This window comes from Triturus cristatus, chromosome 2_1 (genome assembly GCF_964204655.1).
Source record: "Triturus cristatus chromosome 2_1, aTriCri1.1, whole genome shotgun sequence".
Classification (NCBI taxonomy): domain Eukaryota; kingdom Metazoa; phylum Chordata; class Amphibia; order Caudata; family Salamandridae; genus Triturus; species Triturus cristatus.
In genome coordinates this window covers 486,125,056-486,150,677 of record NC_140581.1, presented here as the reverse complement: position 1 = coordinate 486,150,677, position 25,622 = coordinate 486,125,056, and the positions used below count along the sequence as shown (strand labels likewise).

At 44.0% G+C, this 25,622-nt stretch overlaps 1 protein-coding gene across 1 annotated transcript in view; it reads right to left on the bottom strand.

Moving 5' to 3' along the window:
• Positions 1-575: 575 nt before the first annotated feature.
• Positions 576-25,622, bottom strand: part of ANKRA2 (ankyrin repeat family A member 2) — a 188,648-nt gene continuing 163,601 nt past the window's right edge. Inside the window, exons 7-9 of the mRNA XM_085632334.1 lie at positions 21,960-22,026; positions 21,789-21,869; positions 576-3,905 (exon numbers count right to left, since the gene is read on the bottom strand). Coding sequence (XP_085488460.1) covers positions 3,850-3,905; positions 21,789-21,869; positions 21,960-22,026 — 204 coding nt within the window. The 3' untranslated portion in view covers positions 576-3,849. The remainder of the gene's footprint in view (positions 3,906-21,788; positions 21,870-21,959; positions 22,027-25,622) is intronic.

The following is a 25,622-nucleotide window of genomic DNA, read 5'->3' as shown; positions in this document are numbered from 1 at the left end:
TCTTGATCCCATTCCCATCCTCAACCCACTTCCGTAAGTCCAGTTTCAAGCCCTTTCGCCACAATTCCTTATTGATTTAAGTCTCACTCACAAACGACCCAGACCCCTGGTGTTACTCCTGGATAAATTGGAATTTGGATCTCTCCTCAGATCCGGAAAAATAAGTTATCCATGGACATACGATGGGAGCAGCTACATTAAAGCTGCTGTGGACGTGCTTTCATTCCCAAGGCTTCTGTGTATACTTTCTTCATCGCATGTATGTCCAGGCTTGTCACAGGCACAGTGGGCACGACACTTGCAGAATGTTGTATTGCTTTCTTTTGAGTGTACTTTACGACACCTTTTAATAAACATATAGTTGCAAAGAAGAAAATAAAGGAACATCTAGATTCGGCGATGATGGGGAGGAGTTCTACTCCCAGATGGCTACACAAGGTGAGAGTGGGCACATCGAGTTATGCTTGACTGCCCCGGTTTTCTGCTACATTTTGGGTGCTTGGAAACAGGCTAAACGTGCTTTGAAGTAACATTTAAAAATAAACACAGTTTCCATAATAAGCCCATGACGACACTTGGTTTTTAAACGAGTTTTATTATAAGGTGAACAATAAACAACAATAGCGAATGAAAATAAATAAAACAAAATGTAGATTGCACTGTAGTCAATGTAAAAAAATTGCCCAATTTCAAAATACACCCTATCTTTCCACATAGAACAATAACTCTAAAACCCATAAGAAGTGGGCACGCACATTTTCTTAAGTAACAATAATAAACAGCCAGCATACAGACCTGTTAAAGACCCGACATATGTAATGCATATATAAATCTATGCACAGTTAAGTATGAGGACTAGAGGTTAAAGCATAGCTCGCCATCTTGTCCATTTGAGTAAGCTGCTTTACAAACTGGTGCCTCAGTTAACTCCACTGCAGTGGGGACTGGTGTTCATGCAGTGCTTCGTGGTCACAAGTCATGTTGCTCTTTTGTATGAAGTGCTTTTTAAATTGGAGGAAATATCTGCCTGGTAGTAGTGCAACGTATAGCATGGCCATTCATAACAAGAGGGGACCACAGGCTATTATTCTGCATTAAAGCCAGAATATTACAAAATAGTGGTTTACTAAGGGTCAGGTTGGGTCAGTTCCAACGCTGGGATCTGAAAGAGGCAGTCATTAACTCCTGGGCCTGTGCTCAGATACAAAGGCTACTGAGGCTATGTCTACATAGCAGCCGCAGGGGTAAAAAACCACCAACGGATGGGATGCGTTAGCTGAGTCTTCACATTGCAAACAAAGGGAGGGGGGTGGGGGTTTAAACTGTCAACACTGGAATCTACAAGATCCCAGGAAACATCTAGGGTCCAAAATGTTTTTGTACACTGCCCCTCAAGAGTACCTCAGAACGTACTTTAGCACAGCCTATAGAACATTTTAAAGGTCCTGACCTCTTGAGGCCACCTTAGCACAAGAACTTGTTTTCTACCATAGCAGCTTTTGCCATTGCAGACACCGTTGTGTAAAGTACACAACAAGGTTCAAATCGATGCTACCTTCTCCGGAAAAGGTATTTTAGCTCTCTGCGTTAACCAGGAAACAAACAAAAATAAGAGCCAACTTTACAAGAATGCGAAAAGAATAAGCTATAAAGATTCAACATAGCCTCTAATAACACAGAAAACAGTAAGTGCATTAAACTCTGAAGAACTATTGCACATATTCTATGAATTCACCATGCGAGTATCACTAGATTCCTTATTTACATTGAACCTAACAGAACTGACTTTAACAAAGTCACAATTTTTAGGGCTTAGACAAACTAATTCAACTCTGACATATGCAGTTACAAAACGTGGTAGATACATAAATCACATACAATACGTGTTTAATACTAGACCTGTACTCCAGCAGGTCTTAAGACTATGTAAACTGTCTGTGAAGTGTGACCACACATTTGTATCAAGATCTGGTGCGCCAAGAATGGCATTCATTGTGGTTTGATGGGAGGTCCTTCACAAATGGCAACGTTTTAGACAACAAAATGAAGCCGGTGGACTTCTATGCTAAGAGTTTGATCAACAGAGAGGTTAAACAGGATTTACTGGACACATTTTCAAAATGCATTCCAAAAAAGAAAAGGATTGCTATAAAGGGATTTTAGATGCTTATGTCATTTTCTGCATTTTTCTACACTCCGACTGCCATCATGTGTTCTCCTTTTCCATTGCAATGTCCCTCTCCGTGTTTCAGCCTACTCTATTCCTTCTCAGACCCTCTTCTCTACTCAGTAGCTTTATTTTCTCGATGTAGTCTTAGCACAAGCTCCTTACACGCTCTTTTCAAGCTACTATTTTCCCATTGCTGTGAGATTAGGTCTTCAATGTTTCTTGCTTCCTCAGAAGCACTATTACTCACCCCAAACAATCTCATTTTCCATTCCATCCCAGGCTTGTGTTGTATTCGCCTTACAGTCAACCAGTCAATTCTATCTTCCCCTTTCATTGTTCTTCAATAGCAAAGTCTACAGTAACCCCCAATCTTTAAAGGCCCAGTTTGTGGAACAGCTGCAAGGGCTGGGTTACCCACCAAAATGGTGCCTCCTGCAACTCTGCCTCAATGTTAGTTTTGCAGCTTAGGAAAGTATTTTTATTTTTTACTTGCGACTTTGCTCAAAAAACATAAAGAAACTGCAAGTAAGGTGTATTGTAATTTAGCTTAAGCAAATTAATTTTAAAAAGTGCCTTTGAAGCAGGATAGATGTGCTTCTATTTTTTTTAACAAGCTGTCAGGTAAATATGTGATATCTTCAGGCATCGAAGTGTGCCCGACTAGTATACTACAGTGATTTCGATTATCTTTTTAGCAAATGTATATGCTCAAATTATGAGATGTGATGTGGACACAGACAGTCTTGGCCAGCATAGCTAGAAAGCCAACTGGTCCGTTGCCAGTGCCTAGATCCGAGCCTTTAACCAGGATTTCCTACCTTGCTGCTCCTACAAATCGTTTTAGATAAAATTACAAGATAGTCAGTCAGTAGAACACGCCATTTATCACTGTAATAATTAAATAGACTATGCTGTTATAAAATGGATTGACATACGTGTTTAACATCATACCATTTTCTCAACAACTGTTGGCACTCTGTGAAAGTTCAACGGCCACTTTTGTGCACATCTGATTCTTTTTGAAATGACGATTTTTGGGTTTTAGAAAAGTCTTTACTAGAAGCCCCCTCATTTTCAGAAGAGCTTTCTGTGTGACAGAATATATCTTTTGAATGATGCATCATACCACGCTCAAATAGAAAAATAGAAAACAGTTCAGTCACACAGGGCCTTCCAATTTGTCTGCAACTGAAGCAGAGTAGTCAAGACATGCAAAGCATTTCTTTTTGGTAGGTAATGTTTGTTCCCTTTGTCCTCATTCTTGATTCAGAACTCAGCAGACTACTAATACATTCCATTCTGGTTGCCAGCAATACTTAGCTTTATTACACTTCGCCCAAAGAAATCTGTTTTCTCTGAATCATTTTTAACACTAGTAACATCTCTTGATAACAGTTTCACATTTTCTTTTCTAAATCTATATTTTCAAATGGTATACACAAGAAACCTGTACACATTTTTGTAAAAGGTGCATATCCACTCAGAAAGGACATGGGCACCAGCTGCTCGAGAGAAATGTCAGAACATAATGACAGTACTAGTATCAAAAGTTTTAAAACTGGAAATATTTTGACGGAGATGAAGCTAAAACATAAGCATGACTTCGCTTTTGAGATAGGACGAAAATAGATGTGAGTCTTCTTTGATTGGCTTGTTTTCACCAGCAGCATCTGTTCCCACTACTCCTTGATTCTCTGAAGAAGCCACAGCATGTGCATTTCAATTACCTGTTGAACTGAAGCGGGACAAGGGGTTTAGCGTTTGTTCACCAATAAGAAATGTAGGAGCACTGTGAAACACATACAAGTCCTAAGCCAGTGGCTATGGAGATTATCAAACACCTCTCTTCACATTTTAACTGACAATATCAAACCCTTCAAAAATGTCAACATTTTTCTCAGAAACCAAGCGTGCAAAGTAAAATGTCAAACACGTTCTTTCTTTGGAGTTACCAAAAGGAGGCAACAGTAGCAAAGCCCCTGCACAGCCCTGGGGCACCCCCCTCACTAGCAAGTCAAGAAGTTACTTTCCATAGTGACTAGTGTACTCAGAGTCCTTCCTCATTCTAAAGCCCCGCATCCTCAAAATCCATGCTTGGTCTCTGCTCTAGCATGGTGGCACACTCTGAGATACACCCACTGACTTCCCAAGTCTCCATTTCAGCTCCTCTCTGTCCGTATTCAGGTTGGAGACATAAGACAGAATATCAAACTAAGATGGGTTGCTTGTAGGAAAGGGGGTCAGATCTTACACCGGTATATTGCACTTACTACTAGGTACCAGTTCCACTTTCTTTTGACCCAGGAGAACAATTAAAAATAAAACTCAGAAATCCAGATCGGAGGGAGATAAAATGTTCCTCAGAGTGACTTGACCAAACTAAGCATTCCATTCAGAGAAAGTTCTGCTCAAAGTGCTTGCAAAAACACAGTGAACTGTTCTAGCATTCAGGTTGTTAAGATTTCTCTAGACGTTTTGGGTTATGAAAAAAAGAGCAACCAACTTGATAGGGCAGAAGTGAAAATGAGCGTAGAGTTTTACAGAGTTCACACAGGAGGTAGATGCAAATCAGAAGCCACTCTCCGTAGTGCAGGCCGTGATAAAATACTTTATTCTCTCACAGATACAGAAAAAAGGATTAACAAATCAAAAAACACAGCTGCAGTTCAGTAAAGAAAATGTGTAAGCAGGAGCAAGGTACAGGCACTAGCTGAGAGACGTTCCACCATCTTGGACAGCTCTGACGGGTAGTCCCAGTGAAATGTCCAGAAACTGAAAGCCCCAAGGATGTGCCCATGGGTATCAAATGATTGCATCAAGGTTGTTTCATCTTTTCCTGGCTGGTTCTCTTGAAGCAGTTGTCTAAATTAGGAACCTAAAGTCTCCATGTGATGGAATCAATCAGAGTAGGAAATTTAAGGTCTAGGGGTAATGAAAGGCTCGAAATGAAAAGCTAACAGGAATGAACAGAGCAGTAAAGTCACGTTTATACAAAATCAGTGATGCCTCTTACCCCCAGGTCATCGCTAGGTTTCGGGAAAAATTGTGTTCTCGGTCAAATTTCTGGACTGCCAGCAATACTTAAAACCAGAGAGCCCTTTTAATGTCCATGTCCTGAAGATACCTCTCTTAGCAATGCTTTGTTGGCTTAGCGGTGATTAAAGGTTTTGTTAAGTGGAGTCAAAACGAGATGAGGAGCTTTGCCAAGCTCTGGTTTGACTGGATGAGAAACTGAATTAGCTCAGACCTTCATATCGCGCACTGCTGTTCCTGCAAAACATCCCTGGGTTTACAGGCACACAGTAGAAACCAATCAATGATCCACAGCTCACTGAATACAAGATTCTCAGACCCTTAGATGAATTAACATAAGACCCACCATAAAGTAACCCTTTCAGAAAGGAATGATTGACTTAAAATAAACAGACCATCCAGGAATGAACTTTTTCAACTGCACTATAGCAAATCTTTCTATGACTGCGTATAGAGATGGAGAAAACAAATTTCCTCTTCTCCGAGACAGAAGATGACGGAGGATGGTCAAGCACTGATGCCCTTTTGCCCAGTCAGCAGCAAAGAGGCCAGCACCTGAAAACATGAAAGGAGTTCTTCAGCCACATGCGTGAGATAAGCCAAAGCCGTGATTTGTTTAATGTAGTGACCACTTGTTTGTGGAAATTAGAGGAAATGAAAGGTAAAATCATTTTTTTTAAAACAATTTTAAATGCCAAAAGCAGGTGGAAGTAACTTTAGAAAACTGGAGTTCAAGCGATAGCTTAGCATCAAAAATTACCCATGAGCCTTTGACAAAGTTCACGGGAGAAGACGGTGAGCTCATGATATTGGGTCAAAGAGTTGAATCCCATTTCACAGTACAATTTTTAGTGATTGAAATCCTCATCTTGGAAGTTTTAGGAATTTAGCAGTCATCCAACTGAACACAAAGTACAATGTTTCTTGGACGCCAATAACAGAGCTTGAAGCTTCACCAGATCATGAACACAAATTAAACACAATTTGGGTGTCATTGGCATACATATAACAAGCAATTGCAATGCAATAGGTATCACATTTACGCGAGTTTGAGATATTGGCATTGTAAATGATAATGCCTTTTATTTATGTTTTGGTTTTTAAAACATAATAAAATGCATTGTGATTTACAATGCCAATAGCTTCAACTTGCGTAATTGCGAGACCTATTGCATTGCAAATGCTTGTTTTTTTTGCAGTTTTATACAGTGCAAACCGGACCGGAAGGAATTGGTGCCCTTAACATGAGCACCAGTTACATTAAACAAGGACACATTCATTTTTGGTAGGCACGGGGAGATTAAGTGATTTGCCCTGAATGACAGGATGAGGAGCAGACACTCCAAAGTCGGGAGCTCTGCGTTAGGCCACATCAACGGCCCTACCTAGTGCATACCCTAATACAGCATGCCCCGCAGAGCGAGGAGTGCATGCGCGCTGCCATTAGGCTCGACCTAAAAACAAACACACAGACCAGTTTCGCGCTGGCACAGCGCAGACAGCAGCAGCACCATGAAACGGCCCCTCCATAGAGTCCTGAATACATTAAAAGGGGCAGTAGGAGCCGTTTTAATGCCAGAATTTGGTAAGCGCACAGCTACCGCTGGAGAGGTGTCCCTGCGCTGGGGGCCATCGGGACGATTAAGCAAGCTATTGCCCAGAGTCACATGGTGCTGGGCTAACCTGCCACCGGGGCCGGGGATCAAACCTGGAACCCTGTGGTCCAGAGTCAGGCACCCTGGCCGCTGCGCCACACCTCTTCCACCAGTTTTTCTGCTTGGTTCGCTACTGGTGCATTGAAAGGTGTAGCCGTTCAACAATGTCGTATCTTTTTATTAGGGTTATAGCAAAGCAAGCGAGCACAGTTGCCCATCTCCTCTTCCATATACATAGTAAACTGCATTGGCGCTATAGCGTGTTGATAGACGTTTGTGTTTTAAAAAAGACGCCACAATTCTCTGTGGGGCCTGCCGATTTAACAGACAAAAATCAACACTAGTGTGCGGGGGAAGAAGACCTCCCCTTTAAGAGCTCAACAAAAAGCGTGGTGCTTCCTTGCAAATGCGTTTCCCTTCACTGTAGGGATTTGAAAATAAATGAAAGGCTCACTGGCTGCCGTACTAACAGCAGAACATCCAACAAGTTTGCCAAATTCCGAAAACCCAATTTTTTTTAGTTAAGTGTTTAAACAAACTTGTTCACCCACACACTGCTCTACCAATGCATGCCATTTTTGATCTGCTACACCCTTGCTGCTCTAGTGCTTGAACCCACCACAAAAAACCTCCCCTGCAGCACACCGGCTGTTCAAGAACCTGGACCTAATAACAGCTCTTCCAAGAGACCTCAAGCATGGCCTGCAGCACGCCCCTCAAATTCTAGTATACTGATTAAACACAAGGTTCACGTTTATTAAGTATTTTATACAGACTTTAAAAAACATAGGGCAATGCAAATATACGCATAGATCATACAAACTGTAAATTATTAAAGTTCCTCTTTTGAGAGGAGTAATTATTTATGTGTAAGTTAAACAAATAAAGCAGCACGGCCTCTACATTGAAAGAGGACTGCACTGCAAATTAATTAAATAAAGATGAGCGGCTGCCTAAGGGAAAGCGGACCGCGGTGTAAGGTTAATAAATAAAGCAGCGCAGCAGCTAAAGTGAAAGGGCATCGCGTTGCAAATTATAAAAAAATACATACCAACAATGGAAAAGCGGGTGGCGGCACTGCCAGCTGAATAAAGCAGCTTGGCCACTAAAGCGGACCGCGCTGCAAATTACAAACCAAAACTTAACAATGATGCTGAGTTCAGTGGCTGGAATAGGGAAAGGCCATTAAAGAAAATAGTGCTCACCCACTAGATAACGCAGACCGTGTAACGAGCCAAGTAAAAGGTCCAGTCGTTGTGGGCGGTAACAAATGCAGACAAGGTGGTACCAAGGAGGGACTAACAAGTCTATGTTCGAATCAGAAGCCAGCATTTATGAAGGACAATGACACAAGCCAGTAACAAATGTGGGCTGACAGTGGGCGGGACTTCCAGTGCCTAATACAGCATGCCTCGCAGAGCGAGCACTGCATGTGTGCTGCCGCTAGGCTCGACCTAAAAACGGTTACCCATTCTTGGAAGAGAGAAGGCTACATACACATCTTGTAAGGCGGATGATGTGATCAATTGTATCTAATGCTGCAAAGAGGTCTAGTACAATCAGCACGTCGACCTCTCTGTGATCCAACAGCCTACGAAGGTCACTGAGTACAGATGTGATCACCAACTCGGTACTTGGTTTGAAGGTCTGAACCTACTTGCAATGAACCAAGCAAGTTGTTTCAAAATAGGTCTGAAGTTGTCTGAAAGCAAATTTTGCAATTAATTTGGCAAAGTATGGCAAAAGAGGGATGGAATAGTAATTTCCTATACTGTCAACTGGTTATGTGGGCTTTTTCAGAGGTACCCCGACTATAGCCATTTTACAGGAGTCGGGAACCACTCACTGTGACTAAGATTGATTAAAAGTGAATGTAGATCTGAAACAAGATAGCTGGTTGGTTGTCATGCTACCAGAACCTCATTAGCTTCTCATGGTAGAGGAAAAGAAGGTCAAAAATGTTGTCAAAAACCTTAGACCACACTAGGCCAAACTGCATGGCAAAATCACCAGTCACTAAGTGACCTGGATGCTCAGTTTCGCTTTGCCAACATAAATGGCCACTTACAGAGTGAAGCGTGCATTTCCTCCACAAGATTGGGGCAACAAAACGTTAACCACCTCACAGGCAATTCCATAATTCTCTACCCCACTTTGGTGAACTGACTCAGGCACCATTCTAACAGGCAGTACATTTGACTACCATTACTTTACACATTATAAATGTGACTATGTGTGGGTACTCAACTTTGCTCATGTTGTTAAATTCATGTTTATCTTGATTTGACCAATGTCTCCTGTGTTACATTAGGCTGCAGCTAGCAGCAATACAAATTAATAAAGTTAAATTAAACCAGTCCTGTGATTTAGAAACATTCACTCCTAAATAAACATTCAGCCAATAAAAAAACATAAGCAAGCTGTTAATTCAAACTTTTCTGGAAAATTATAAATCAAATTATTGGCACACACGGTTCACTTGAAATTAGTTACTTACCTGTAACTTCAGTTATTCAGCGCCAGTATCTTCAAATATTCACATGCATGAATCTCATTCCCTGTTCTCAGGCAGGGAAGTCCTGGTAAGTGAACAGTGTTATAATGGCAATAGCCCTCAACAACATTGTCTATTTACTAGGACATCCACATTATATGAAACAACTCAAACTTCAGCCAATGAGGTGGAAAAGCTAAACTATCTTACCCCTCTACAAGCCACTCAGATTGGTTTACATCTGACTGAGGAGGAGAGAGGGCATATGTGATTATATGACAATATATTTATAGATAGATGTACATGTAAATGTGTATACATTTGTCAGGAAAATTCAATTAAAGAGCTTTTTCTCTTTGCACATGCCAAAACTTGTATGTGTAAGTGGGAAGGTGAAGTTGTCAGACGGAACAATTTTAGATGTAAGAGATGCACGCTGCCTGCTTTCACTGGAAGAAAGGTATGACTTGGGGATGCAAGATCTCCTTGCGGATTTAGACATCATACTATATTTAAGCTGCAACATTAACTGTAAGCCACATTCGAAATTTTGACTACAAAATTTGCAATCTACAAAGATATATTTATTTTCAAGAAAGAAAGAACCTTTCCGCTTGGAGAAAAGGGAACTTGTATCTTCCAATTCCAAAGCTCACAGGGATAATTTATCTCCTAGAATGACCAAAGCCTTACACAGTCTGAGAACTAATCAAACAATAATAATGTGGAATCCTGACAAAGGCAGAAATGTTGTAATGCTGGTCAAATCAGAGTACCATGCAGAGATTTTAAGACAAATCTAAATACAGAATGCTATAAAACAATGTTAGTTAATTCTAATGGTTCAGCTAAGCTCTTAATCAGTACTCACTTATGACACTGCAAGGAAAGATAATTAAATGCAGACAATGAATTTAATTATTTGAAAAATGAGTGTCCAGGATTTAATTACATTTACACACTTCCAAGAATCCACAATAATGCTCCAATGTCCTCCTTGCCGGCCCATTATATGCGGCATTGATTCTGTAACAGAGTATCTCTAAGAGTTTGCAGATTTTCTTTTTTTTTTTTAAACTTTTGGTGGTTTATCTTCCATTGTACATTAAAGATACAACAGATCTCTTATGCAAGTTTAAGGACATTTTATCGGATGATGAGAAAGTGATGTTTGTAACTCTAGATGTAGAGAGTTTAGACATGTGCATCAATCTAGAATCTGGCCCGAGGGCTTTGAATTTCTTTCTATCGTCAATGTGAAATTAACAATACCCAGACAAAAAACTAATATGCCATTTTTTTTCTCCATGTAATACATTTATTGGTTTTCCAAAACAGATATTCAAACACGAACACACAAGAACATTGCAATGATACCTGACTCCCCTAGGCCTCCTTCCCATCCAACAGGTAGCACATAACTCCAATCCCTGTTGAATGCCAGCGTCTTACACCAGAACAACGGTCCCAGGCATGTCAATTCCAACCGCCCAAGACACCAATGCCCCTGTAACCAGCTCGGTCAACTATTCCTTTGTGGCTTACTGCTGGATGGCATAGCTTCCCTTCCCTATTCTCCCAAAGAGCATGCTCCCACTATCTCTCAAATTTCTGTGGGCAGCCCGACCATCGTATACAAATTTCTCCCGCACATAAACATCCATCTCATGGGTCCTATATTTCAATCGTGGGCTCACCGTACCCCCATCTCTGTGCAAATTCCCTTTTTGCTAATAAAAACCCCCAAGTGCCCCAAGATCTTATTACGAGAGGTACGATCCGAGGCCCCCTCATCCCCAACATCATCAACAGAGCCTGTTCGTAACGTGCATCTCAACAGCAGTCTCCACTGAGCTTTCACCCCTCCTATAATGTACGGATCTCTGGACATTCCTACAAGCGTGTGAGAAGGTCCCTCTTTGACTGCAAGCTCGCAGGCAGGCATCATCCACTGCTCTGCCGATCCTATGCATGAGTGACCTAGTGTAATATAACGAATGCAGGTTTTTAAACCTAATCAAACGAAATCTCACCTTTATGACCACTTCCCTAGGAAATGTTAATGCCTCCTGCCACTCCTCATCCTCCAGCTCCCCTAGATCTGTCTGTCGCTTTTCCTTTAGGCACGTTAATGCCCCCTGCATATTATTTATGAATGCCCTGTAGGTGAGGGCGATTGCCTTAAACGTCATATGGCCATCCAGTAGCCGACTCTCAAAGGAGGGCTACTTCATGTTTCTTCTTCTGGAGCTATTCTCTCCTGCAGGGAATGTCACAGTTGAAAGTACTTAAGAAGCATTTGCAATGCAATAGGTCTCGTATTACTGAATGTTTGAGCTATTGGTGTTGCATTATTATTAGCAATGCCAATAGCTCAAACTTTAATAATGCGAGACCTATTGCATTGCAAATGCTTGTGTCTGATAGTGTAGCTCACCGGGGCAAGGGACACGTGCCAAGGCCACAAAACAATATTCAGTCACATCATTCAGACAAACAAACAATAAATGCGTTGGGTTTTGCCCTTGAATGGCACCCCCGTTCTCCCATCAGTGCCCCCTATCGTGCATGGTAAGGTCTTTGGATGGGGGGATTGGGTGTACCCGAGCCACCGTATGTGCATGACCATGAATCAATGAATGAAGATTCGCACATGGATGACTACTGTCATGGCAAGCCGTTATTATCGATCGAATCCATGATACACTGGGAGACCTGAACAGGCGATCTCAGTGGCAGCTAGGAAATCTAAATATGTACACCACGGGTTGTTCTGTGGTTATGCAAGGTACTAATAGCATTCGCCTTCCTCCTCTATGTTTATATTTCCAGTTGAGAATGTACTTAAACTTTGCGAACAATATGATGATTTAAAAACACACCTTCTCCTGTATGTTTATATTTCCAGTTTAGAATGTACTTAAATTTTGCGAATATGACGATTTAAAAACACACCTTATATTCACCAAAGTGCTGAATATATTTATCAATATGCTTGTTTAATCAAAACCACAAAAATGTGAAGTACGCAACAGCATTTATCCTGGCCGTCATTGCAAGCACGCCCTGGCCATCTCCAGCAAGACCAAAACAGTGGTACCCAGGGCCATGACGGCATCAGCAGGAGGCATGCATTATAACACATAACGAGTTCTTTCTACATATTAAGATCCAGACAAGCATTGGCTGCGCGAAAGTGAAAGTGATCGCGTTCAAGAGCGGCGAGCGATGCGCTTAATGAGCATGAGTAGGAAAGCCTCTGTAGCTCTAGGCCGACCATGGCAGCATATTTTTTAAGCCCTCACAAAAAGTCTCGCCAGACCAGCGCATGCGTTGGGTCAGACGAGACCTAAAAAGCTGTGTGGGTGTCAAGTAGTATTCCTCTCCAAGATGAGGAAATGGTACCATATGATTTACATCCCACACGTCCTGTAACATGGAGAGAACGATGAGGTCCCTCTTCCTAAAGCCCTGCAGGGCTGGAACTGATCCCAACCTTGTGCCCAGCCACAAAGGGGTACTTGGCATCAATTTCTTTCCCCACCCAATTTCTTTCTGGAGAGTCCTCCAACCGCACACACTGTTGCGGTTGCCACCAGGGTGTTTGGGCGAATTCTGCCACCATAAAGGGTTTGGAGATAGCCCTTGACACTGAAGGCTTCGCAATCAAGTCGGTAGGCCAGATCCTTCAATGCTGCATATGCCCACTCATTCACAACACTGACCTGAGCCCTATTCCACCATCATAAGTAGATCTCTGGATAGTGCTGAGTGCCATGCATGGTGGTTCATTCAGCCACAGCTCAGTCAGCCATTAATGCTTACGGAAGAATGCCCCTGGGGGGGGGGGCTGTTCTGCAAAACAGGAAGAGTAATCATCTTAAAGAGTGCAGCTCTGCCCGCTGAGAACGGGAGTGCCCACCAGTGGGTCAAAGTTATCTTCATAATGAGTTGTCCTATCCATTGAAATCCAAAGACCTGGTTCTCCCTGGACAGGGCCCGATTCACTTTAACCTGGATTCATGGCATCCCGTAAAGGAGTCCAACCCAGCACAGAAATTTAGGCCCAAAGCCTATTTTCCTCATTTTTGTAAACAGGAATGGCCACTCCACCGACTTAAACTCTTTATTTGCCTGTACCGACACTACTGCCAGCGGGAGTTCCGTCCCTCTGGCCACGGCTATGTTTTTATGCAGGCGGTGGCGATTAAGTCTAGTTTATTGATGGGGCATAAAATCATTCTTGTCTGCATGGACCAAGTACACAATTACTCCCCACAGACAATTCGCCAGTGTCTTAGAGAGCCCCATAGCATCGGAATTAAGCAATGATATCGGCCTGTTGAGTACCACTGATCCACTGGTATCCGGGCTTCGGGATTAGCACTATACTCGCCAGATTGATATCCCAAGGGTGATCACCCCAATTATACACTTCTACGTACATCTCATGTAGGTGCTGAGTCACCGTACCTGCTAATTTCTTTAAAACAATTCAGCAGGTAGCCCATTTGGGCCCGCCAACATACCCAATTGTAATTGGGTCAGTTCCTCCTGCACCACCTCAAGAATTACATCTCCTTCAAGGCCAAGTGACCTGAGCTGCCCCAGCTGTGGACAGGGGCAGTCCCGAACAAATCTGAGCAGGTCGTCAAGTGTCATCAACGCCCTCAAATAGGCCACCATCATCTCCACCACCATGGTCCAAGATCTCTTTTATATGCTGTCTACCCTGGTCCCTTTTGCTGAGCTATGCTAACATCTTTCCCGCCTTAGCCCCCACTTCATATAGGCGTTTCGCCTTTGCTATATAATCCAGTTCAACCGCATCTGTTACCAGGAATGGTATTCCTTCATCTTACTAAGAAGTCTTGCCTTGATGTCCGCTGAGGGGTGTCGTGCATTCTCTTCCTCCAAGCTCAGCAGGTCCCTTTCCCTTCTGCACATCGTTCCCCTCGTAGGAGAGTAGGATCTGCTTCTTATAGTTACCCCCACTTGTTACTGATGTTTCACTGTTTTTCAACTTTAGTCTGGCTGGGACCCTGCTATCCAGGGCCCCAGTCTAGCTGCTTCCTCTCTAAATTGATTGCATGTACTTTAGGTACACCACAGATTGGATTCTGGGGTACCCTTATAAGCCCCTAGTATATGGTATACTATGTACCTAGGGCCTAGGTACCCCAGAGACCTCTCCGAGGCTGTAGCATGTATTATGCCACCCCTGGGAGACCATTTAAAATGACACAACAGGTCTGCTACAGCAGCCTCTGTAAGGTTGTGTATGCACCCCTTACTTAGATATAGGTTCCCTATATCTATCCCTATCACTGCACATATAAATCTATCGGTCACCCCTATGGCAGGCCTTATCAATCCTGAAGGCAGGGTGCTGGGTTTTATGTGAGAGGGTGCCCCAGCATGACCAGAGCCCCTCTGCAGCCTTCGGAACCTTTATTCTGGGGTTGTTTGTGATGCAGCCAAACCATATACTCTTAAGTGCATTATTGCCTCGCGGTAAATGCTAACTTTAGAATGGCTGCATGGAAACATGTCGTGTTTGGTATCAAACACCTTGGAATCATACCTCCCCGCCAGTAACTAGTGGGGGAGGTATGATTCCACACTACTAGAGGGAGAAATATGACTTCACCGGTACACCCGGTACCAGCTTCACAGAACCCTGGCATCACAAAATGGATGCTGCCAGTCACAGACAAAAGTCTGCCCTCCTGCTGCTGGGCGAAACTCCGGCAGGGGAGGCTGGACAATAGGTTTCCTGTCATAGGGAGGTGTGACCACCTCCCATAAAGGCTTTAGTGTATTGGGGCTGGGTGGGTGCACTCCAAGAGTGGGGGCACATTTGGTGTCCCTGTCCAGCTTAAACCAGTTGCAGGGGCTACCAGCCCCTGCTCTGGCGCGAAACTGGACAAGGGTGTAGCCACTCCTCTGTCCTGACCCTCCCATGGTGGGTCCCCAGAGTTTGTCCCACCCCTTCCTTAGGAATAAAGTAGGAACCCCTGACTACATGACTTTAGATTTACCTGTACGGAACTCTGCTACAGAATCCCAGAACTTCTACTATCTACACGACGTTTGGATGACCGAAGAATCTCCCTTGGAGTAAAGGAGTTACTCCCCTGCAAGTCAGGCACCAAAGACGCATCTGTCCGGTTTGCAACTACACAGCTCCTGAAGGACTCCAAAGACCTTGCAACACAGGAGGTGGGTTTCCAAGCTTCCCGAGGCAGATCCGTGCTCTCAGCAATCCTGAGATCCAAATCCCTCGTGGGGACCATGCAACCCGAACCCCTGGACACCGTGCACACTTGCAGCAGCATATGCTTTTTGGCGATCCCCGAGGCTGTGCTTTGGGCTACTTGTAGTCCAGACCCCGAGCAGTGATTCCACCGAAGATTACTGGCCTACACTCCTCGAGTGACCCGTGGGCGGGTATTTAGATATTCCTCTCGAGGTCCCTTCACGAGCCCTTGTCCGTCGACTTGTGGGTCCCTGAGAAGGGTACTTTGACTTTCAACGGGCTTACCTGGTTGCTCCAGATGTGCCCTGACTGTCCATCGCTTGGGGAGTCCACAGGACCTTGCTGGTACACACCAAAGCAGTTTTACTCACACCGCGTGGGTTGCCGTTGCCAAGGCATGTTGGTCTCCAATTCGGACACCGACCCACCAGCACTCAACATCCTTCGTGGGACAGCTCACCTGCAGACTGTGGTCGTCATCGACGCCTCCTGGTCCCCGTGGCAGTAGAGTCAAGCTTCACCTCATCGCACCTGAAACACCCGACATCGGTGGGCATCGGCTATCGTGCCCCTGGTCACTCGCAAGTGACCCAGACTCTGTCCCCTCTGCTTTCAGGTTCGTCTCATCTTCGATCCAGGCTTGGATCACACCGGACACTTTTCCTTTCCACGGCAGCAGCACTTTGCAGCAACCCTCCGTTGGAAATGACGAAGATTCCCAACACCATTTGACAACTATGCATCCGGCTTCCCTGGGTTAGGTAACCCGAGTACTCCGGTGCTCATGTGGGTGCTGGCCTTAGAACAGTCTACGTATAAAAGGGTTTGCTTCAAGTCCTCTCCTAAGTGTCCTTACTCTTTAAAATTCCAACCGCGACTTTCCCATAGGATTGTACGGAGCTCGCGGCTGTGTTCTCACACTGCATACGTCCCCCGTGGATCCCCTGTGTCACTACCTTGGGTGGTTCCTTGGGGTCCCAGCAATTCTATGTGCTCTAGGCACTGTGTCTAGTCAAGTCGTGGTTCTTATACCACTTTCTTAATATATGGTTTGGTCTCCCCCTGCGGCCAATTGTATATTGTGTTATTTACTGTCGTTTTAGAACTGTAATACTGTGTGCCTTGCTCTCTAATCTCATAAAGAGGTTAGTAGAGAGTGTTTAGTAATAAATACATATATTTTATATATATACCTTGTGTAGTTCTCCTTTCATTTGTCATTCAAGAGGTTATAATCTGGTAAACCAAGCTGCTTTACAATACTTCAAGACTTTGCCTGAAGGCTGCTCTCCATAGCTACCACTAGTATAGCTTTCAATAAAGGTGGTCTTAAACCTATTCATCAATAAGGGTTGTTTAGACTGATGCAAGGTGCCCACTATAACTAGTGGACAGCATATACCAGGCCAACTTCTCACACCCCCCTTTTACGCTTGCCTCCCACTTCCCCTGAAATGGTCACTCACCTGATTGTAGTCTTGCATGATTCCCATAGAGTAGCCACCTTCCCCACGGACTCTGCATTTTCCTTACAATAGTGAGTTGTGGCCGTCTGCTGATGGGTCAACCTCTTTCTCATTGGTAAATCTCCACATAGCCATTCTCCACTCTCCCCGACCTCATCTAGGAGGCGAGTCCAGTGTCATACTAAGCAGGCAGTCATCAGAGATCCCTCTTGCCTTATAGTCCACTTGCACAAATCTGTGGAGAGACCCTACCAAGGCAAAGATAATGTCTAGACGTGAATGTGTGCCGTGTGCCCCCAAGAATAAGGAATAGTCCCTATGGGTCCCATGGAGTATCCTCCAGACATCATCTAGCCAGCCACGGGCCAACCTCAAGGAAATACTGGCTGGGAAAATCTCTTAACTGGCTTAGTGTGGAACGAACGCAGAGTGCCGGGTCGACCGCCCCGGCCCAGAAGCCCTTCAAGTGCAATTACCATTTACTAGGGACTTATGGGGGGCGCTAAATTCCTGAGCCAATTGTAGCTAACAATTAGACTACGCCTTGTTTAAGGAAGGAGTGCTGGCACTGAGGTCTGGTTAGCACTGTCAGAGTCGAAAATCAGCATCCAGTAGCTAAAAAGGGGGCAGAAAGTGGGGGAACTACTGCAACGAAAGCCCAGTTTCCTACACATAGGAGGCTGGAGTGCATTTTCAGTGGTATCGATGGAAGTGTGGATAGACTCAGGAGTTTACTGTAAGGAGTTCGATGTACCGGAGTTTGGGACTCAGGGTACAGCAATTCACCTTTGCTTTCCTTAGTACAAAGGGGAAATCGAAGGATGGAAGGATGGAAAGAAATTGACTAATTTGACAACGATATGCTTGCTTCCTGGCTGCCAAAACTTGCTGGCGTACAACTGGCATTTCTTGTTGTTTAGGGTGGCAAACAAGTTTAGTCTGGAGTGACCCCACTCGTGGAAGATCTAGCCCACTTGATGCTGAAAGCACTCCCACTTGTGGCAGTCTGATAGCCCTGAGTGTGACCACCTGATCATTTTCTGTCCTGGCAAGTCCCCCTCAGTGATGCAGACCTGGACAGATGGCCGAGTCCAATAGCAGCTGCAACTATTCCTGCATGGAAATGTAAAAACCTCACATCGACTGTCATGATGAAGACTGCTTGACCTGCCAGTCTCAAGAAGAATGATTGTAGGCTCAGTCTTATGGCATACTGCTCCAGGAAATAGACGTGGAACATTTTTTCTGAATCCCACCACAGGCCTCTGGTCGACAGTACTGCATGTGACCTTCCCAGGACTTTGTGGAGGCATCCATCGATGGCAGTACTCTGTCTGATGAAGGGTGGAATAGGAGTCTTACATAGGAATTTGTGGGGAATCTCCACCATAGCAGAGTCTGGTTCAGTCGTCTAGTGACTGGGACTGTGTTGACCATTAGCCATCCATTTGCTTCCACCGATTGTCCAGTTATTTTTGAGCAGGCCTCATCCACAGCCGGCAAAAGGGTATAAGGCGAATGCAGGGTGACATTAGGCCCAGCTAAGATTTGTATTGCCTGACCGTGACTGACTGCTTGGCACAGAAGGTCTTCGTCATGATTTAGAGCTTCAGCTGTGTTCCCATTCACAGAGGGAAACACCCTTCCCAACTTCATGTCCAGTATTGCTATCAAGAATTGAAGTCTTGTTACTGGTTTCATAGAGGACATGTTGACATTTAGTGTCAGTCCCAACCTGTGAAACAGAATGATGTAGGCAGCAGTAGAAGCCTTTTTTCCTTCTCTTGACAGGACCTTGAAGAGCAGGCCGTCCAAGTACATGTACATTTAGAGACCCTGTAATCAGAGGAAGGCAACAAGTGGTGCTAGACACTGGTTGAAAATCCAGGGTAATGATTAGAGGCAGAACAGAAGCACCTTGAATGGATGGATAGTGCTGCTCGCCATCGAAAAGCAGAGGCACGTCCTGTGTTTCTTGTGTATAGGGATGGGGAAATATGCATCCTGAAAGTCTAGAGAGGTTAGGTAATAAAATTTGTTAAGCATTAGGCAGAATTTTTGGAGCATTTTCATTTGAAGACTGTTTTTCAGGATCTTGTTGTCCTTCCTTAGAGTTAGAAAAGGCCTCAGTTGTCCGGTCTTCTTTTTTTTTTAATCAAAAATAATCCAGGAAAAAAAATCCTGGTATTTATGGGATATCTGGATCGTCTGTCTTGCACCTTTGAGAAGAAAGTGGAGAATTTCCTGTTGTAGAACCCCAAGATGAAGATGATGTTCCTTTTTAGGTGGGCACACAGGTGGTTTCTGTACAAACTCCAGGGTATGTCCCCAGTGTACAACCTGCCGCAAACATGTTCTCTTCCTCTAAGGCCTCTTCCTCAAATTTAAGGATGTAATGCACATTCAGCTGCATAGAACTGTAGGACGCCTCAGAGATAATGTCCTGACCGCCTACATCTCTCTCCAGTTCAGTCAAAAATCTTAGTGGATACACTTGCTGTCACTTTTCTAGATGAAAAGGCAACTGGTGCTGAAAAATCTGGCACTGGCGGTATGGTCAACAAGGTGGTAGGCATAATTGCTGGGTTTGCCATTGATGGCGAAAGATGGGTTGTCAACAGGGATGTCATTGACAAAGATCTCTTCTCAGTAGTCAAGTAGGCTTGCCCGATTGTTAACAACGGGTATGTAATTGACAAGGTGGATTACAACAGTGGCCTTTTCTTCATTGTTGACGAGGATGACCAGTGAGGAAGGCGGTTCAGTTAGGTTGCCAAGGAAGTTTTGATTTTTGTGCAGCATTTTGCCCAGGTTGGAGTTTGCCGTTCCTTGAGTGTTTTTCTAAGGAAACTCCAATTATTCCTGTGAGGAGGTTGGCTGTAGGCACAGCTCTGGAAACTGTGTTTACTCTTCTATGCTGCCTTCATGGAAGTGCTTGGTGAAGCACTTATCAAGGATTCAACCCTAGACAATGGGTCATTCTCCTTAGAAGAAGGGTATTTCTATTGTTCTCCAGTATGATTTGTGTGCCATAAAAATGATTCTAAAGTAAAGTAAAAAGTAATTATAGCGCCAACCTCCTGTCTCTGTCCTTCAGGGTCTTGGAAGGAAAGGCTTCACCAATTTCAAAGCGTGAAGCCTTGTACATTGGAGAGAAGCAATAAATACACTGCTCATGTGAGTCGTAAGATAGATTGCTTTATGTCCACAGGTAGAGCAGGATTTGAAAAGAGATTTTTTTCTGTCAGTCATGATGATAGTTGGTGACGGAGCACAGGTCTTCCTGGCCCTGGAAAATGGGGCTTACCCACAAAATTACCCTAAATCATGCTGCAGTATGCTGAAGATAGGGGTGCCTTAATTCCTCTGTAGCTCATGAAAGTAAGAGAATAAGGTCACTGAGAGGTTAGGGCAGGGCTCTTCTCAGAGATTCCCTCACACATGACATGCAGTAGGAATCTGAGCTATGGAAGCTTATCACTTACACCTCAATGACATAAGTGTGAATTATTTCAAATGAGGTGGATGTGCTACTAACCAAACACTTCTGTTAAGCCCTATGGACATTTTAACACAGTTTACTGCATATATGAAAGATCCGATGCTGGAGAACAATTGGATTACATCACTGAGGAGAAATCAGTTTAAAAAAAAAAAAGAAAATTAGAAATCATGCTGCAAAGATGCTTTATGTTACTGAGTTTGAACCAGCCTGATGAATAAAAATGTATGAGCAATAACTTAATGTTCATATAGAGGCTCATACTCCACGTTTGTGGTTTCTAAGTGTACATATGTGGAAGAGACAAGGTATTTTGTGGAATGTTTGCAAAAGTCTCAGCCACTGGCAATCGCCCAAGGCTGTAATTCAGTCCACCCATATGTAAACCATCTATATACAAATCAAATTTGGGCTGCCTCCTGTATGAACAGTCCAGCCCAAACTGCTAGGCTAGGTTTCTTCTAAACAGCAACACAAGCAACCCACAGATCAGTCAGGCCTCAAAAGGGAGGTATAGCCAGAGCCTGTGGTGGAATGAGCACAGGGCCCATGTCGTCGCAATAAAAAATTAAAAAACAAAGGTCATTTGCGATATGCCTGGAAAAGTTTCAGCCATTGGCAACTGCTGCAACTGTATTCCATTGTTTTTTTTTTATCTTTCAAGACTCCACATTAGAGAGTGATCAGCTGCATCTAAATCAGCCTTGGTCCTGCTCCAGCCCAACTGCTAGGCCACGTCCTCTCTGAAAAGTAACACAAAAAACCCTAGACCAGTTTTGCCTACTCATCAGTAAGGTAGGAACTTCGCTATATTACAGAACTTGATTTCTGTAATATAGCGAGTACATGACTTGGGTCTAGACATATCCGTCACAATTATGCACTGTACTGAAGTAAAAACTCAATAGGTGAGTGATGAGTGGATTGCTTGCAAACTTCAAGGCTGGGAACAGCTCAAGCCACAGTCTGGTATATAATTTTCACCCAATGTGCAACGTGAGAGATGAGCCATATCGAAATCACTACCTTGGTCCTCCTTAAATTACATCAGAAAAATTAACATTTAAGTACTGAGCATACAACCATAAAGTGAGACTTGAAACGGGTAAACTATTTTGGTTTCGAAATGAATATTAGTAAAATTAGTATGGGTATTAGTTGAAGAGTATTTTCCATTTAGAAAAATACGGAAAAAACATAAAAACTCACCACTTCTGTGACCCAGAGCTACAGCCAAATCCATGGAGTTATATCCGGAATCGGTCTCAATGGTTGGATCAGCACCATTTTCTAAAAGATGAACAATGGATCACATTATTTAATCAATAAGAAAAGTCCTGAGAATACTAGTTCCTAAATGAAATACATGTTGATCTTTACCTAAAAGTATTCGTACACACTTCACGTGATTTCCATGAACAGCATATAGCAGAGGTGTCCCACCATTCTGCAAAAAATACAGAAAAGCATATAATATTTAAAGGACTTCTAGCAGCTTAACGGATCAACCCTTGGCGACTACAATATTATAAGGTCTTAAAAATTAAGGCTTAGGTGTAATACATTCAATGAAAAAAGTTCATGAAAACACAACGTGAAAGCTTGTTTACTGGGGCAAAACAAAGTTAAATAACTGTCAAATGTGGAGGGAATAATAAAGGAAAATGTATACTTATTTGTAAAATCAGAGATCTGTTGTCATTGTGTGCTTTGCCTTTATAATGTTCATACTGGCAGGCATTAAAAACCTATAAAAGGCCCCAGACTACCATTCACCAAAGAAGCCAATGACTCCCAAACCAAATATCTGTACCAACACAGGTTTTTGTATAGCCCAAACCTAGCTGGAGGAGGTGGGGTGTGAAGAGGTGTGGGGGGTTAACATAGCACTTTGAGTCATGGGAGCATAAGATTATTTTTTTTAAAAAGACTGCTAAGTGGAGGTTTACAACTGTGAATTACACAATTACATTACATTTCACATTTTTATAACTGCACTTCGCAAATTTACACTATTTTAAGCATAGGGAGATTAAGTGATTTGCCTAGAATCAAACCATCAGGTCTTCTGGGACTGGAGTTTTGGCCAACCCACAGCAGATCTTGATGCATGACACAAACTATTGGCAGATGGCTCTCATTTGTACCTCTCATTTGTAGCTCCAGAAAAACAGATTAAAAATGGGTCTTGCTGTCGGTAATCTCTAGTACGATCAATACAGAAGCTGAGGGCCCTCTTAGGGTCGAGACGATTGAGCCTCTCTTCATCTTTGGAGGGTTGAAGAGGTGCATAGAAAGTAAGCAAGGTGATGAATTGCCCTGTGTGGAAGTGGATGACTACCTTGGGCAGGAATGCCGCTTTTGTCTGGAAGACTAACTAGTCTGAGAAGAAAGATGCAGATGGTGGTACCACAGACAATGCCTAGAGTTCACTCACTTACCTGGCTGATGTTATGGCGATGAGGATTATTGTCTTGATGGTTGCCAAACCAAGGCCTTGCTGGGCTATGTAGTAACAAAAATGGAGAACATCCAATAACTGTGCATTTAGTGGGTTGGATGACTCACGAGTAACATCAGACAACACACTTCTTTCAGCGCCCTGCATAAACAGATTTAGTAGATGGATGCCTAGCTGCATGGATAACACCGATCACTTCAACAAGAAGATCAAAAGCAATCAACTGCTGCCGTACTATCTCAACATATGGAGGTGCAGGTTATGAAGGCTTGTTGTTAGGCTTGGCCCTTCTGCTGCAAAAGGAGGGACACCCGAATGATAAGCCATATTAAAGGAGGACACATGCTCATGGCCAGAAGTTCCAGGTACTACACTCACCTCACCTCACCTCACCCAGTCCAGGGAAACTAGGATAACTTGGGCCTGGTCTATCTTGATCTTTTTCTGGACCCTGGGCAGGGGAGGAAGTGCAGAATGGTGTACAGGAGTCCTGAACCCCAATGCTGGCGGAAGGTGTCTCTGAAGGATGACTTCCTTTGGAGCTCCAATGCTCAAACTTGGACACGGCTCATTCTCTGCGGTGGCAAACAGATCATGCTAAACTTCACAGTGCTGAAAGGTACCCTGTGCCACCACTGAGTGTAACTGATTCATGATTTGCTAGGCATCGACGGCTGAGTTCATCCTCCCTGGCATTTAAAGATCCTTTCACGTGGAGATGCCCTGAGAGTTCCACCACTGCCATAGGTGCACGGCCTCCTTGCACAGGGCCCACAACCCCATGCCGCCTTGTTGTAATACAACATGATGGTCATGTTATCCGGGAGAACCCGTATTCATTCCCTTTTGACAGTAGGGAGGAATGCTAAACAGTGGCAAGCGGTTCGCTTGCAACTCCAGCAAAGTGATGTGGCGGCGAGCCTCCATCAGAAACCAGACTACTTTGATCTTTACCTCTCCCAGATGATCTTCCCAACCCACCATCCATCCATCAAAACTATCAGCTCTGGCTGAGGTAGAGAGAGCAGTTTGCCACTGTTCCGATTGTACTCAAGCAGCCACCACTGCAGATCTTTTGGTGTCTCCTTCGACACCTGGATGAAATCTGACAAGATTTTTTGATGATGAGCCCACTGAGACTTCAAATGTCAAAGATTTTTGTATAGCGCACAAATCACCAAAGGTCGCAGGGCGCTAGCAACCAAGACAGAGAGACCAGGCGGTGGCATGATGTTCAAGTACCTAAGCTTTTTGAGAAAAAAGCCAGGTTTTCAGCTTCCTACGAAAGAGTAGATGGTCAGTTATGGAAAGTAAATCCAATGGAAGTCTATTCCATAGCATAGGGGCCAGGTATGAAAAAGAGCGACCTCCATTACGGGCAGTCCGGACACGGGGTTGGACAAGAAGAGGTCTAGAGCTAGACCGCAGCGAGCGTCCTGGGACATATCTTTGAAGTTTTTTCGCCAGATATAATGGGCCTGTGCCTTGCATTACTTTGTGCGTAAGACAGAGGATTTTAAAACGCCCTCTTTGGCGGATTGATAGCCAATGTAGGGTGTTTAAAATGGGAGCAGAAGGAGTGCGTGGGGGGAGGTCCAGAACCAGTCTCGCGGCCGTGTTCTGAAGAATCTGAAGTTTAGAGAGAAGATCCTGGTTGAGTGCAGTAAACAAGGCATTACCATAGTCTAGTCGACTAATGATTAGACCCTGGACCAACGGTTTCCTGGCTTCTATGGGTAGCCACTTAAAGATCTTACGTAGCAGACGCATGATGCCGAAACAGGTCCCCAGCACTTGATTTATGTGGGTCTTCAGGGATAGAGAATTATCAATTGTAATACCCAGGTTGCGGACCGCGAGCTTGGGTGAAGGACAGGTACCCAGCTCTGGAGGCCACCAGTCACAGGTCCAGAGCTGTTCGGCCTTCCCGAATAGGATGACCTCAGTCTTCCCACCGTTTAGCTGAAGCCTGTTTAAGTGCATCCAGTCATTGATCTTAATCAAACAGCTCTTGAAACGAGTTTGAACATCAGACTGGTTGGGATCACAAGTCACTAACAACTGGGTATCATCGGCATATGATAGTGTATCAAAACCATAGGACCTGATGATACCAGCCAACGGGGCTAGATAAACATTAAACAGCATTGGGCTGAGGATCGAACCCTGCGGCACACCGACCGTTACTGGGTATGGACATGAAGTGATCCCGTCCACAGAAACCATGGTAAAACGATCTGCCAGATAACTCGTAAACCAGTCCAGGGCCCTTCCTCTGACACCAATCTCCCACAGACGATGTTTAAGAATGCTATGGGAGATTGTGTCGAATGCTGCCGACAGGTCCAAAAGGACCAGAATTGCCGACTCTCGCCGATCCAGGGCCAATCTGATATTGTCCACTACTTCGATAACTGCGGTCTCCGTGCTATGAGCCGCACGGAAGCCGGACTGGGAAGGATCGAGGAGCCTGTGAGTTTCGAGATGGGTCGTAAGACGTTTATTGACTAAGGACTCCAGGACCTTCCCGAAGTAGGGGAGCAAGGAGATAGGGCGATAATTGGCTGGCACGCTAGGGTCAG